Raw genomic sequence first — 15558 nt, 5'->3', positions numbered from 1 at the left:
GGGATTTCATTCAGAACCAGTTTGACGCACACACATCACACCCCAACGCATATTAAAATGAATTCAACAATTTTGTTGAAGCCTATGTGAATTTTTGCTCCCATATCAGGCATTCCAAGCTCCTGTACTCTTTTGAGGACCAAAATGTTCACGTTTTGGACAGAGAAAGCAGATGGTTTGAGAGAGGGGTGAAGGAAGCCATTTACGTAAAGTCAGAGGTGTCAAGTAACGAAGTACAAACACTTCGTTACTGTACTTAAGTACACTTTTTAGGTATCTATACTTTACTCCATTACTTATTTTTCTTCCTACTTCTGACTTCTACTCATTACATTTTCACACAAGTATCTGTACTTTCTATTCCTTACATTTTTAAAACAAACGTTACTCGTTACTCTTGGCTTCAGTTTAATATTTATAAATATTTATTTCACGTAATGTGCGACATCCAATGCAGATCATTGGCGCCATCCACACCTAGTGAGGACTAGTGTAATTGGATGAGTCATATAACGCAAACACTCATTGGTTAGCTATTTGTCAAATTTGTGCCAAATTAAGCTTTCAATTCATATAGTGGCATTTTTTTTAAAGGTTACTTTATACTTTTATACTTTAAGTAGTTTTTGGAGCACATACTTTTTCACTTTTACTTGAGTAAAGAGGTCAAGTTGATACTTCAACTTTTACCAGAGTGTTTTTAAACTGCAGTATCTATACTTCTACTTAAGTAACAAATGTGTGTACTTTTGACACCACTGCATAAAGTGAGAAAAAACAACTTTAAACAGAGGAGGAGGTGTTTGGTTCCACTCTCTAAATAAAGATTTTAAGTACAATATACAGAACTGTTTTTTTTTCATGCAAATGTGAATAGAATGAGCACGGTAACAACATATGTTTATAGAATAATGCCCAAAATTATTATTACCACCCCTGGCAGATATAGGTTTAAAATATGCTGTTAATACCCAGTCAAAGTCCTGTGTTGAATCTCGTACCGAATCTTGTGGTGAGCGCTATACTGGCAAAGAAAAAAAATTGTCAAAACGTGCAAAAAGATGCTCAACAAATACAGAACATCTGTTATGGCTGCAGTGGCAAAACCATTAAGTAGTTACTGAGAGGGATAAAGGTTCCATGTTATCTTTAAAATACAAATATAAACCTAATTCTAGGAACAGATACATTTTTTTTCATTCTTATATATTTTGAGATGACTATAATTGCAAGGAAAATAATATTTGGTTGAATAAAAAATATACCTGCCATATAATGTGGTAGTATGTTGGTAATAGAGACCAGCCGTATTCTCGTCTTGTTACAGTTTATTTTGTAAGCGTCACATCCCGAGCTCCTCTAAATAGTTTAGCTTGACTTGAGCCCTCTGAGCCAGCAGCCTCGGATTGGAGGTGGGGCAGGGCAGCATATTGCAACACGGAGCCGAGGGGTGGATCTCCCGGGCGGTCTATAAAGGAGAAAGCGCAACTTTTATAGCGGAGGAAACTTTCCCCGACTCAGCTCCACGGAAATCTATCTCGACTCAGGTCAGCGCGCAACAGGTGTCGCTTTATTTCCCCCCTGTATGGACGTTGTGTGAAAGCTCCCAACTTGTTTGGCTCGCGGGTCAAGAAACTTAGAAGAAGAAGAACCAAACAAAACAAAAAAAACAGCTGAAAAGCTCAGTAGCGACATGTCCCAACTTAGACCCAGGCTGTGCGTGCTGGAGAAGGGCCCCAGCGGTTACGGGTTCCACCTGCACGGAGAGAAGGGCAAAACCGGGCAGTTCATTCGGCTCGTGGAGGACGACTCCCCTGCCTCCGCGGCCGGGCTGCTCGCGCGAGACCGGCTGGTGTTCGTGAATGGGGAGAGTGTGGAGGGCGAGAGCCATCAGCAGGTGGTGGCGAGGATACGGGCGACCTCCGGGGCTCTGGAGCTTATCGTGGTGGACCCCGAAACGGCGGAGCTGCTGAGCAAACACAACCTGCAGTGCCGGAAAGAATACGTCACGGAGGGTATTCCCCTTCCTCGCGGGGACAGCGACTCGGAGCGCGAGGACACGCGCAGAAACGGCACCCCTATCCCGCGTGAAAATGGGGACACGTCCTCGGTGAGGTCGGGGAGTGTCAGCTCCAGCACGAAGGTAGAGTTTAATCAAATGTGTAAAATAAATGTTATATTGTCCGTTTTCCTGTAGTTTCTTATTACGAATTAGCAAAAAAAAAAAAAAAAAAAAAAAATGAAGGTAAACAATAAGCATTTGATTTAATAATCAATCTTCAGCTTGTGGCAACATTATGTGACTTTACTTGCAAGTTAAGATAAAAGAAAAACGCAGATAAAAGTCTGTTTTTAGCTAATGTTGAGCTATTACAGTCATTGGTAAAAACTAAGTAAACCCTTGTTGCTTGATTTGAAAGGTGCTGCTGATCAAATAAACTTTTATTAATTAATGATCAGCAAGCATGACCACTTCCTTTAAAAGCTGGAGTTTGGACAGATTGCGGGTCTGGAGCATATAGACGTAGAGGGAGATTAGTGGAGCAATTGTTGGTTCCCTTCAATTTGGGGAAAGTTATGTTGTGCAAAGAAAAAGCTGATCCATTAGGAGAAATCAGATAAGTCTGAGCAGGTAAGAATATGTCAGGGTATCTTTACTTTGCCAAGTTTCACCTGAATGAAGGCAAGGCAAGGCAAGGCAAATTTATTTGTATAGCACAATTCAGTACAAAGACAATGCAAAGTGCTTTACATGATTAAAATATAGCAAAATAAAACAGAATAAAAGCAAGTAGGAATAAAATGTAGATAGAAAAAAAAGAACAAAAAAGTGGTGATTCAGTTAACTAGAACAGTTGAAGGCAATCTTAAACAAATGTGTTTTTAATCTTGATTTAAACACATTACTTTTAGAGCAAAGTCCCTTGCAAACCAAAATTGACGTTTGGCCGTAACGTGCTACGTATGACACAAACCAAACACCGTATATCCGCAAAAAGACCTTGACTTCACCCCAGCTGTCGGAGCACGGTGGTGGAAGGGTGGTGATTTTTGGCTTGTTTCGCAATCACCGGGTGTGGACACTTCATGGGTTATTAAGTTAAGCTGTCTGTGTGGCATCCAAAGCTTTGCAAACATTTGCTCATCAACAGAAAAATGACCGCAGCCAAGGAAAACACAACGGGATAGCTAAAAAAAAAAGAAAGAAAAGATATTACAATCCCTGATGTGCTGGAGCAACATTGTGAAAGCGTGGTGCGGGCCTAATTCTTCCCGTTTTAGCCATTTGAATAGTTTTTTTTTTTCCTTTCGAGACGGTATGCGGGCACATTCGGGGTAAAGATGCCCATGCAGAGTCCTGATCTCAACCCAACAGAATACCTTTGGGATGATTAGAGCAGAGACCGAATGCTGGTTCATGCATGACACATCCCCTTTTTATTATGTCACTTTGTCGACCACACCCCTCCGCCCAGCCAGAAGCTTCCGTTTCGTGCACCCAGAAAAGTTCCTAACTACGCGGACGGTGCCGCGCAGAACAACACGGCAGATGAGCAAGAACTCCTCCTGGGGGAGGTTTGTAAACATAGACATCTTTATGATTAAGCCCCTAAAGATCACTGTGATGAAGAATCTGGACAGAAATCCTTTTGTCAACATGGTGCGTTTAAAGCAGCTTGTCACAAGTCTTGTGATTGTCATCTAAAGGCACTGAAGCATATACCCAGGATTCCTTGTCAGGTTTGGCCTGTCGGATGAGGCCGTGTGTCACACCCGAAGACCGGCGGGTCTCATCAGCATCTGCCCTCTTTTTGTCATGCAAAGGTTTAGAAAAAAAACAAAAAGTGAGTTCAGGTCATTTTGGTTAAAACACGTGCAGTCGTTTCACATGTCTCCAGCTTGAGCAACATTTGTTTAGGAGATTCCTGGAGGTTATATGAGAAAGGAGACTGAGATGCCGCTCATTCTCTTATAAAACAGAACCCTCGCTGACACTTGTGTCTTTATAATTCTGCCTCTTTGGGGTGAGAGGGTTTTTGTAGTTGGGTATTGAAATATTTTATAGGGCTTAATCTTCTTTCAGGGGGTTAAGAACAGGACAGGGATTTGTTGGCCGTGGCACCTTTTCAGCCAGTGCAGAGTCTGGGCCCCAGGTTTAAAGGTTATGCAACAGGACTACAGAATAGTCTCATTGTGGAAGTGTTTTGCTCTGCGGAGCGCTCCAAATTACAAGCTTTCTTAATTTAGGAAACAATGAAACGACAGTTATTTTTGGCCCGCCGCTCCTTTAGTTAGAATGACTTGACGGCCAAACAGGAAATGGTCGTTAACGAGCTTATACAATGCAGAAAATATAGGTCAACATATCAAGATATTAAGGAGACTATCAGCATCAGAGTCTAAACAATCTAGAATCTGTATTTAGCATTCTGAGTGGAAGAGGGGATTCTCCCATTTTTAAAGTGTAAGGTCAACCACCCTCACAGTTTTTTCTTAATTGAATAACTAACAGAAATATTTATGATCTTTCAGAAATTTTTTTCAGATACAAACGCACAATTGCCTATAAATCCAAATCCGATCGGTTAATGATGTAACCCCTAGCTTAGTTTCGGCATCAGAAGGCCAACATATTGTTTTGGCATTATGCATTTAAACACTTGGGCAACATTGGCTGTCCAGCACTGGCTATGACTGATTTGTACGATATACAAACCAGCAGACGCGCAAATAAGCAACTTATTACTGTAGCTGCCATCACGTTTAATGTGTGAAGTAGACATTCTGGACATTCAGTTCATTTTTGTCCAACTTGGAGATTGAAAATGGTGCCATCTGAGTATTAATAGAAGGTAGCTATAAAAAATTAGACTACACTATGGGCTATATTGAGGTGCATTATTGTTTTCAGGCCACAAAACCTAAGCAAAACCTTAGCTAATAATTGTTCTGTCTTAGGAGGACTAAGCCCTAATAGCAATGCAAATAAAGTGCTAATACTAAAACATTTCCTCTATCTAATCATTAAAATGCCATGTTAATGAAAAGATGCAGCCCTGTGCTAATTATCGCTTATTAATAGTATATAAACCATTAGTTGTGCAAATAAACAACTTATTACTCCAGGTACTACTAGGATTTGATTGCGCAGCGGCCATATTTAATTTTGAGGTCAATCTTGGTGCTTTCCACCACTCAGCCTCAGCTTTCTGATTTTCCACGGTAAGCGCTGGACCAGGACCGTTAAAGCCAAGTGGTCAACAATGTTATTAGAATGGAGAACTTAATTGCATAGAAAGTAAACTATTACATCCGCAGTCCTCTGCAGATGCAATATGGCAGCGCTTTATATTGCTCTGATGATTCAATCTCAATATATTGTACGACTTCACTGTAATTGGACTTATTAATGGATGTCTTATGCCAGCGATCTAAAATGATTTTAAACACAGATATTATAACCATATCTTACTGATATGGATATTTTCTTATGTTCACCATCACAGCAGCTGATGATGGCCACAACTGTACGATTTAGGACTATTAGTTTTATGGTTTCGTTTTTCAGAAAGCATGTTCTTTGAGACCGTGTGTCTGCTTATGGGTTCGTGCATATTTCTCTTTGCTAATTCATTTTTTTCCCTCCCAGTCCATCATATTAAAGTGGAAAGGTGGGACTTTATTCTGGTAGAGACTCATCTAGCTCATCCAAAGCTAGACTTCCACACTTTGTAACCTTGTTAGATTAAAGTCTGATGGCAGACAAACATGGAACATAGCTTCGGTAGGTGTTGTCGTGCCAACCTGAGTAGCCCTGCCGGTTAAAAGCATCATAGAGGTTGGAAAACAACAAGATGGACTAAAAAGATAAAGGAAATGTAAACCTTTTTGTCATTGGTACACTTTAAGGACCGCTCCAGAATGTAGAAATCAACATCCATCCTTTTTTTCTTCTTCTTCTGCATGTCCTTTCCTTTTCTTTTGAAGTTGGTCATGCTCCTTTACTTTGTTTCTCTGGCCAAGGGTGAAGGGTGAGCTGGCTCGGGGTAAGGTTGTAGAAACCCAGCAAAATTCCTGCCTGATGGGGAACTTGGCACGGCCTGAGTGACTGAGTGGTGGTGTGATACTGGCCACTGATACCAGTAGCAATCCCCCCCAACCCCACCCCCACCCCCAACAGTGGGCTCAACTTGAGTGGGCTGGCCGACAATGACGTAAAACTATCCCTGCGCCGTGCTTAAACAATAGCCTCTTTCACCTGTTAATGGAGCTAGACGTAGCACAAGCCGCTAAGCTCCTCTTTTCCTTCAAAGACTAAAAGACCCGAGACTCGACGATGCTTTCAGAAACTTAAACGGACCCGAGCATTTCAGGCTGACTCCACCAGCACACTGAGAGCTGGCTGCAGGTCACCATAGAGATCCCAAGTGGCAGAAAGAGGCTTTGTCCACAGTGTTTGCCCGTGGAGAAAGGCTTCTGGGCCAGAAGGAGAGAGAAAGAGCACTCTCACGCCTCGGAGAGGAGGCCGTGATGACCCCGGAAAATATCCACACCGCCCCCAACACACCCTGGGAATGAGACTGCAGTGAACCGGGGATGTGTCTGAGAGGGGTCTGGTCCGAGGGTTTTAGCAGCCAGTTGGGATGTTTGTCGACGTTGAACGTCTGCATCAGTACTGCTGCGGCCACGCTTCCACTCCCTGGACACTCCCTCTATCGAAAAAAGTTTATTCCTTTATTGTTTTGTCACAGTTTCAGGACCGGCGAACGCCAAAGATTGCGCAAGAACATATTGTATTAACTTGGTGTGACCTCAGTGGCTAAAGTGCTTCACATAAGAAAATACTTCAATTCAGTTTTATTTATATAGTGACAATTCACAAAAGAAAATGGGGTATTTTGGCAGGAGCAGATTCTTCGCCTTGTGACAAAGCAATCATACTTGCTGGTCTATCTGAGATGAATAGAATTTAAGATTCTGTTCCTGTGTGAAGTTGCCATGTTTGGCCTGTCGGGTCAGATTCTTTGCCACTGTCCTCACGGTGTCATGTCACAACACGGCTCTTGCGTTGTTTCACGCGTCGGCGCAAGATGGTCTAGAGGTAATGTCACTGCTCAGGGTGGAAAAAACAGACTTTCATAATCCCCCCTGAATCATCCACAGTCCTCGGTCCTCTCTGATGTGCTCTTCTCTTCTGCTCGTTCTGCTTGTAGTGAATCAATTCTGGCTTGATTTAGCCGGGGTTTTTTTTAAACATGCGGCTGAATGGACTGACAATGACACGTTCTCGGTTTACTGGTACGCTGTCCTAACCCAGTCCGTCGCAGTGCAACACAGAGACGCACACAGGACAAACGTTCATGCACAGACTCACTTCTAAGGGCAATTTTTGGAGAGACCAGTTAAGCAAACAGTCGTGTTCTGGGCCGTGGAAGGATGGCATGCACAGGGAGAACATGCAAACTCGATGCAGAAAGACCCCAGGCCTGGATTTGAGCCCAGGGACCTTCTTGCTGGAAGGCAACAGTGCTACCAACTGAACCATCTGTTCACATTCAAAGCCATTCACAACCGCTCCTTATCTGTCGGATCCTCTGCGCAGTCCCACCTTGCTCCACTCTTGTAGGACTCCTCCATCCACGGCCTTCCAGCCATCTCAGCACCATGGGGAGTAGAACATTCAGCCGTTCTGCTCCCCAGATATTATGGAAGTCCCTTCCACCGGACATCCACAATCTTGACTCTCTCCCTTAGTTCAAATCCAGACTTAAAACTCACTTGTTTAGGAAATCACAGTCTCTGTGAATTTATTGCCTTGTAACTGTGGTTTTATACTGGCTTTTAGTGTCCTTGATTGACCTGAAAGAGGCTTTTAAATTGGCGATTTTTATTTTATTCATGGTCGCATCGTATTGTTCTGCAGGGAAACAGAAGCTTATGGAGTACTGATTAGATTTTCCTAGAAAGTCACCCTAAAAAAAGTTTGCTATGTATTTAAAAAAAGGCTTTCTTCTTCTTCAAAAAAAAAAAAAATGTCAATTTGATTATGCTTCTTCTTCAACATAAGTTAAATTATTGCAAGGCTTTCCACACTTTTTTTTTTTTTACCAGGGGTGATAATAATGGTGCACATGTACAGTTGATCGCGATCCGCCCTGAGAAACAGAGCGGTCAGATTGTGCCGCAGAGATCACTGATACGAAACCCAAAGCAGAAGCAGCCGCCAGTGTCGCTTTAAGAAAGAAGTTCCTATTGCTGAAAACTATCACTTTTTTTTAAACAGAATAGCGGAAGGAGAACTGCTGCTACAGTAAGTTGCTGTGTACGGATTTACATTTTCCAGCCGGCGTGACGTCCTTGGACTCTTTGGACTTCCGCTCACTAAGGAGCAAACCCAACTGTGTGCAGAAGCAGAACAACTTTGATCCCCACAGTCAGTAAAGGCCTTGAGGCATATCTGAACTTTAAGGTTTTTTTTCTGCGTTTCATAACATCTCTTATCATCGTCATCACCGCCAGTTTAGATTAGATATATTTCACTCTGCGCTAAGAGATCTGCGCGTGTTCTGTCCTCCTGCCAGAACAGCACCAACCTTACCAGATATGAGCAACTCTGCTAATTCAGATTCTTTTGTTTCGTCTCGCACGTGTGGGCTTTAAACAGGCGTGCAAGCAACACGGGTCCCGACTGACGCGGATCCCGCTGACGTTGCATAAAAACGCGGTTTCTTCACCTGATGAGTCCAGTAAGGAGTAACTGCAGAGCTGTGGGGGCGTTCCGACTGTGGGGGCGTTCCGACTGTGGGCGTTCCGACTGGGGGCGTTCCGACTGTGGGGGCGTTCCGACTGTGGGCGTTCCGACTGGGGGCGTTCCGACTGTGGGGGCGTTCCGACTGTGGGCGTTCCGACTGGGGGCGTTCCGACTGTGGGGGCGTTCCGACTGTGGGCGTTCCGACTGGGGGCGTTCCGACTGGGGGCGTTCCGACTGGGGGCGTTCCGACTGGGGGCGTTCCGACAGAGCGGCCATCTTAGGTCAGACCAAGGTGCAGTCAGACACAATACAAGTCAATTCAGGAAAATGTACTTTATGTTTTCAGACACTGAATCCGTTCAATTCTCACCCGTTTTCCAGATAAATCAACTGACTGAAAACGTCACCCCTTTAGGGGCTACATAGGACCAATTGATTGAATTCAATTATTGTCTAACTTAATAAATTATTTCGAATTTGTATTGAAAGTAAGCAAACATCCAGAGCTCCGTCCGAGGATGCCCGATTTTTGCTCCGCTTATGGGTGCGCAAATAAAAGGACACTTGTTTTTTTATTAAACAAACCATACATTGAAAAATATTGCAGAGTTACACAAAAGCATCCGAACCTTTCGTCCGTTGAAAGGCAGGTGACAGTCCGGATTTTGAATGCCCCACACGCATATTTGTCCTTCTTTTTCAGGCTTTATGCTAGGAAGCGGATTTTGTTTTTCCAACTTTGCCTGGCTCCATGCAGCAAAATGTCCAATCGCCTACTCGCACGGATCTGTTTTTTACCTGGGATTACATGTAATTAATACGCTGTTGCAGCTGTGTGACAGAAGCAGCGCTGTCAACTCTGCCTCTGTATGCTTTCTTTTTTTTTCTACAGTCGCTGGTAAATTTCGTGAGTTGTTTTTTTTTTTTTTTTTTTTTTTTTTTTAGCTTTATTTTTGAACGTGCAGTCGCATATTTGGGGTGTTTCTCCAGTAGAAGCCCTTATCCTGACAGGACAGAATTCTATCGTAGGCTACTACATATAATAGTCATAATAGTCCTCGCGCTGTTGCTTTCTCCTGACACCGCGAGCCGGTTAATATCTGTCTGCATACAACGCCGTTATTATTACAAATCACATGTGGTCCCTAGGTAAAACTAATACCCTGCGATAGGGATTTTTTTCCTCAGGACGGATTTTTTCAGCGGGACGGACATTTTTCGTCCGTCCTGCTGAATGAATGAGATGGAGGGAAAAAATATATGTATTGAAGTGGGCAAATCAACGAACCAATCAGCGTTTGCGTTGGCGTGTGGGCGTTCCGACAGTGTGGGCGTTCCGACAGTGTGGGCGTTCCGACAGTGGGGGCGTTCCGACAGTGGGGGCGTTCCGACGCTCTGCAGTTATACCCTTCTCGATGAGTCTAGATGGGCTGCTGTCCAAAGCAAACGCCATAAACGTGCCGCTGGCGTCACTTCGCCGAGCCCTGCTCTGTTTTCTCAGCCGCCGAGTTTATGTCACCGGCGGCTAGATGCAAAAACATCCTCTCGGCCGTCTGAGCGGCGGTTGCAGTCAGACAGGGAGCTCGTTTGGAAACCCCTTTTTGACAGGAGGCGGTGAAGCGAGACTCCTGCCATCTTTCTGCTCCCTGCAGCTCTGACTGAATGTCAGCTGCAAATCCATCGGGACATAATCAGGAAATCCAGCATGGCAGGGATCATAACTTCATTTGTTCCAGTAATTAAGAACATGTCTTTGAAGTTTGCTTTTGGCGGCGGTCAGAGACCGCTACGTTGAAAAGTCAGCATGACCGAGGTGGATAATTGTTGTGTGGGAGCGACTGCACATGTATGACAGTTAAGTAAGCTCCCTTCTGTCAGCTCTTTGCTTTCCACACACCGTCACAGGGTCAAGCGTGTTCTGCTGTCTTTCGCTGTCAAGTCAATGAAGAAAATCCTTTCGATAAAATGTAGGTGTAGTGTTGGCTTTCTTTTCCCCCGTTGCATGGCTTTTTTTGCACATTTTCTCGATTTGCACACATTCGCAGCGGACCGATTCGCGCAAGGCATCACATAGCCGCCTAGAGAAAAGCTAGAAGTGTTGGGGAAAACAAAACGAGTCGACGTCAAAATGATGGGAACCCCCGGGATGGGTGTAAAAAGACCTTTCTGTCGATAAAGCTATAAAGAAAATGCAGCTCTTATGGCTTATTGTTGTTTGGGATATCAGGTTGAACTAAGAAGCTACAAAATGTACATCCCACCTAAAAAAAAACACAGATTTTTGTTAGACACCCAACTTGCCTAACTGCTACAGGTGAGACACCTGCTGATTCATTTAATACATGTGCAGTTTTGGTCTCTTCTGGTGTGATTAGATGGAGCAATCTCTCTAATGAAATGCTAATTACACTGGGTCCCTATTTATTAGTGAGACATGTTTTACCTGCAATCAAAATGCTTCCTGTCCACGTGCCTTAACAATGTTTTTGTAAGGAGAGTTGTCCCAAAACATTCAAATCTCAAATTTTCAATTAAAGTTTCTATGATGACATTTTTTTACACTCATCCCCCTGGTTCTGATGCACATTTGGAGCAATTGACTGAATTATTGCAGCTCAAGACCCCCTACCAAACCATAATAAAGTTGAGCCACCCCCTGCTGGTAGATACCATTGAATGGCGTCATATAAGCATTTCTCATTGTTTCCATGTTGTATGAAGCATGCTGCTGGCAGCATTGAGTTGAATCGTGGTGGTTGAGAAGCTTCCTGCAGCAGACGGCAACACTTTTAAAATAGAATAAAGAAGCAAAGGTACAAAACTTCGGGTGGGTTGAAAGGATCAGCACCCTGCCTTTTTGTTTGTTGATCGCCTCCAAAATGCATTTTGTACTGTTCGCAACTTCATCCTGCTCCATCAGGTTATTGAAGGTAGGGGTGGGCGGCATGAAATTTCAATTTGATCATGATATATTGCGGTAATTTTGTGATAACAATAAGTGAGGATAAAAGACTCTTTACAGCTTTACAGCTGTGTGGCTGTGACTGCATGTCAATTATAGACCAATAAGTACAAATGCTGTCCTTAAAGAACATTTAAAAAATTTAACAAATATCAAAGCGAAATTTGAAATATGTTTCATCAGGACTCTAGTTCCTTAAAGAAGTGTGATTTCTATGACCAAAGTGCAAACAGTAACTGCATTTAATTATAGTTTTGAATTTATTGATGTTCCCAATAAGCCAACAGTGCAGAAAATAGCAAAAAAAAAAAAAAAGCAATCCTGGCAGTTTTGGTCAAGACAAATCCAAATTCTTATCATGAAAAGAAATGTTATACGATAACCATAAAACAATACAATAAAGGCCCAGCACTAATTGAAGGTAACATGCGTCTAACACATGCTGCGTCACAGCCACATGCCAGTGATTGTATAGACAAGCTGAGATTATTTATTAAAAAAAAAAAAAACATTTGTTGCGTAATATGAACAAAGGTAACTTTTGCCTGATTCTGCCGCTTTATCTAGCTAATAGCAAAATTTGTTATGACTTTGATAAAAACCATATTGGATGCTCTTCTTCACCGAGCCTACTTGAGTGATTAGTGGTATGAAGGTTTCCTGGATAAACACAGGAAGTTAGCGGTGCAGAGAAAAGATCAAATGTTTAAGAAGCTATAGAGGCTCAGGCTGACATTATGCACACGCTTACACGCCCATAACCAGCAGCTTCCTCTGTCTTCAGAGTGACGGGGTGGAATTAGTGAAGAAACCACTTCCTGTTCATTCAGCGTGGTGAAATACGCTGAAGCCCCATGGCTACATTGTTACAGTACGTCCATCTTTTCAGATTTGGTTTCCATAAACTGAGGACCGTCTCCAGCAATGACATTAGCAATTTAGCCTGTGTTTGATTCTATTCTGGTTTTTCTTTTGATTTTTCTCATGATCATTGCATGATTGCAACCACAACAAGAGAAGCTTCACAATAACAAGAAAATGAAGAAGCAGAAACCTTGTTTATGTCAGCATCAGCCTCGTGTGTAGTGGCTAGGCAAGCCATACACTACAAAAATGAACTCCGATTGGAGATGGTATGTGAAGAGAAGTTAAGGACTGTGTATTAAATAGGTTTGTACAGAGCAGTTTGTTTCTTTATCTAAAGGACATGTCAGTTTACAATTTATACTACGTCCTACTCAACAAAAAACGTACAAAAACATACATCAAAATGACTAGATCTAACTTAAAAAATAACGTCCTAAATTAGGGTTGGTAACACTAAATAAATAGATCATTGTATTTATCTAAACAGCTAACAGCCTTTATTTAAAACAGAAAAGTGTGAATTAGTTCTCCTGCTGCAGAAAACGACATAACCTAATAATATTATTAGGGTTTAAATAATAATCTTCATCACAGTTGTTTAGTTTTGCTTGCAGTATATACATTTCAGCTCATATCTAGAACATATAGCTGCTAAATACAGTTGTAGTTTTCAAATAGATTTGCTTCATCACATATACACCATTATGCTGATCAGCTCTTTATAGACTAATTTCAAAGTATATACAGTGTATTGATAAAAATGGGGCTTTATTAGCTATCTGCTTTGGAAAGGACCCTTAACTGTCTCGACAAACTGTAGATTTCAAACACTTGAATAAATCCTATTTTACATCATAGATCCACAATGAGGACGCAACCACCAGGGGTTTTACTTTCTCCTTTTCACATTGTACAGTGTGATCTAGTGAGGACCGCAAGCAGAGGGAGTTAGAAAAGTATGTAGCTGGGATTGCAGAATCAAAGGGGTGTGGTTTACAGCTTTCCCCTTGAGGATTTTCCCGGGACTGAGTTCTGTGTTGCATCCTAAGGACAAACTGTCCAGGTGCACTCAGTGTTTTAACTACCAGCAATTTGTTGTGCCTCGTCTTCAGTGTGTTGTTATCCTAATCAGATTCTGCTGATCAACGTATTTATCAGATCAGACAGACACTGGAGGACGATAAGTCTTTTCCGTTCTCTGCACAGAACATCTGCCCCTCCTTTCTTTCTTTTTTTTTTTTTTACTATTTCATGCTTGTGCCACGATCTGATATCACCTCCTGTTAGTAAAAGCGACAGGAGCTGTGAGAAAAGGCCAAAGCAGCTCTGCAGCAGGCGGGGCTTATAGATGAGCTCTGAAGGGACAGTGCGGTGAACGGATCACTCTCAGCCCATGTGGGCTTTGTTATTTTTTTTGCTCGAGGAATGCCGTGGGTGGCGTGCGTGCCAAACCAGGAAAATGCGTGAAGCTTTGACTTCCCAAGCTGGATCAAGAGCGTAACAGCAGTGGTCGATTTTAGTCTCCCCCCGTGTGGATCACAGAACCAAAGAATGATCAGAGAGGGGCTTAAGGGTGACGGGTGACTCTGCTTTCGTTTCCACATGCTGACTTTTCCTGTTTTTCGTGAACAAAAATCTTGAAGTTTTTGTTCTTGCAAGCAAATGAACATGTTGGAGCTTGGTTTGACTCAGATTGCTGACGCTAAGCAGCAACAGAGGGTGGAAGAGGGAACACCGTGTCACCCTATGCTGCATACAGCCAATGAAAACCCTCATTAGAAAAGGACTTTTAAGCTGTAGTAATGGTAAGACCAACATTTTGCCAGTCCATGTTAACTCTTAAAGGAAGAAAGAAAGTGTATTAGAGTATCACAATCTAGATATGATCACTACTATTCAGTAACTAGCCTCAGGTTGCCGTTCTGCTAAATTCATTGGGAAGCAGCCATATTTACAGCTCTTGCTGTTGCGGCATACTGTGAAGTGTAATGCTACTTGGACTTAGCTAAAAATAATTATTCCGTGCAATTGGTACAAGATGGCATGCTCTTATCAAAATAAGACTGCTCTTATATTGTTTTGCTATTTTTTTTATGAGCTTCTCAAGAAATCGGAGCTGATTATGAAAGATAGGTTTGAAATGCCAGATGTGATGTTTAACTACAGCGAGCTGTAAAACCATTAACCTTTGATACCTCGCAAACACGGGGAACGTTTATGGCAGCTGATGTTGCTCCTTGTACTAAAACACCCAAACTAGAATGGTCCTGCCTTCACTTGGGTCGATGTCCATCGGAAAGCAGATATATTGTTTTTGTTTGAATAAATCCATCGAGGAAGGGGCCTTATCTCAAATAAAGAAATAGAAATGAACGCTTTAAATGATTTGCCTGTCGTTTGGTCTGAAAATGAACTCACTGAAGTCAGTAGGTTGTTTTGTTGTGTTTATCATATTTATCATATTTTATAAGAGTGCATTTGAAATGTGTAGGCAGGACAAACTCGGATCAAATATATCTTTTCTGAAACATTATCGAGCAAAAATATTCACGTTTATTGACCAGAGAGGGGCTAACGTACCGGATTTTAAAAGTAAAACCATTAGTTGCTTTGGCAACAAACCCTCCTGGATTCACCTCTAAGTGGAGCTGTGTGTTAGCAGAAAGCCTCAGCACTCTGCAATGTGCAGGCGGCTCTGCTGATACTGTGGTTTTCCTGTTCATCTAGTATGTGGCCAGATATCTGAAGCCAGCGACTAACAGCTGTGAAGACCCGACCAGCAACCGACCATAATCGTCTTAATATAAGATTCTCTGTGTCACACTTTTATTCTGCATTTGAGTTTGGTAGCATTTCACACAGTAGCTCTGCGACTTTGTCAGGACGACCGCTAATACACCAGAGAGGAAGTACTGTAATGAGCCGCGTTTAAGTGTGCTCACGTAGGTACGTCTAGCTAATTTTGCAAAGCAGTTTG

The 15558-nt window shown here is 42.5% G+C and overlaps 1 protein-coding gene across 2 annotated transcripts in view; it reads left to right on the top strand.

Annotated features, from left to right (window-relative positions):
* The first annotated feature begins 1404 nt into the window (after nucleotides 1-1404).
* The window catches only part of LOC105920318 (Na(+)/H(+) exchange regulatory cofactor NHE-RF1), a 28061-nt gene continuing 13907 nt past the window's right edge, over nucleotides 1405-15558 (top strand). The window contains exon 1 of one of the 2 annotated variants that reach the window (XM_036142344.1): nucleotides 1405-2143. In XM_036142344.1, coding sequence (XP_035998237.1) covers nucleotides 1694-2143 — 450 coding nt within the window. In that variant the 5' untranslated portion in view covers nucleotides 1405-1693. The remainder of the gene's footprint in view (nucleotides 2144-15558) is intronic. The other variant, XM_012855887.3, reaches the window with a different exon arrangement.

The sequence above is a fragment of the Fundulus heteroclitus genome, chromosome 10 (assembly GCF_011125445.2).
Source record: "Fundulus heteroclitus isolate FHET01 chromosome 10, MU-UCD_Fhet_4.1, whole genome shotgun sequence".
Classification (NCBI taxonomy): Eukaryota; Metazoa; Chordata; class Actinopteri; order Cyprinodontiformes; family Fundulidae; genus Fundulus; species Fundulus heteroclitus.
Note: the sequence above shows the minus strand (reverse complement) of the source record. Positions and strands in the feature narration are given on the sequence as shown.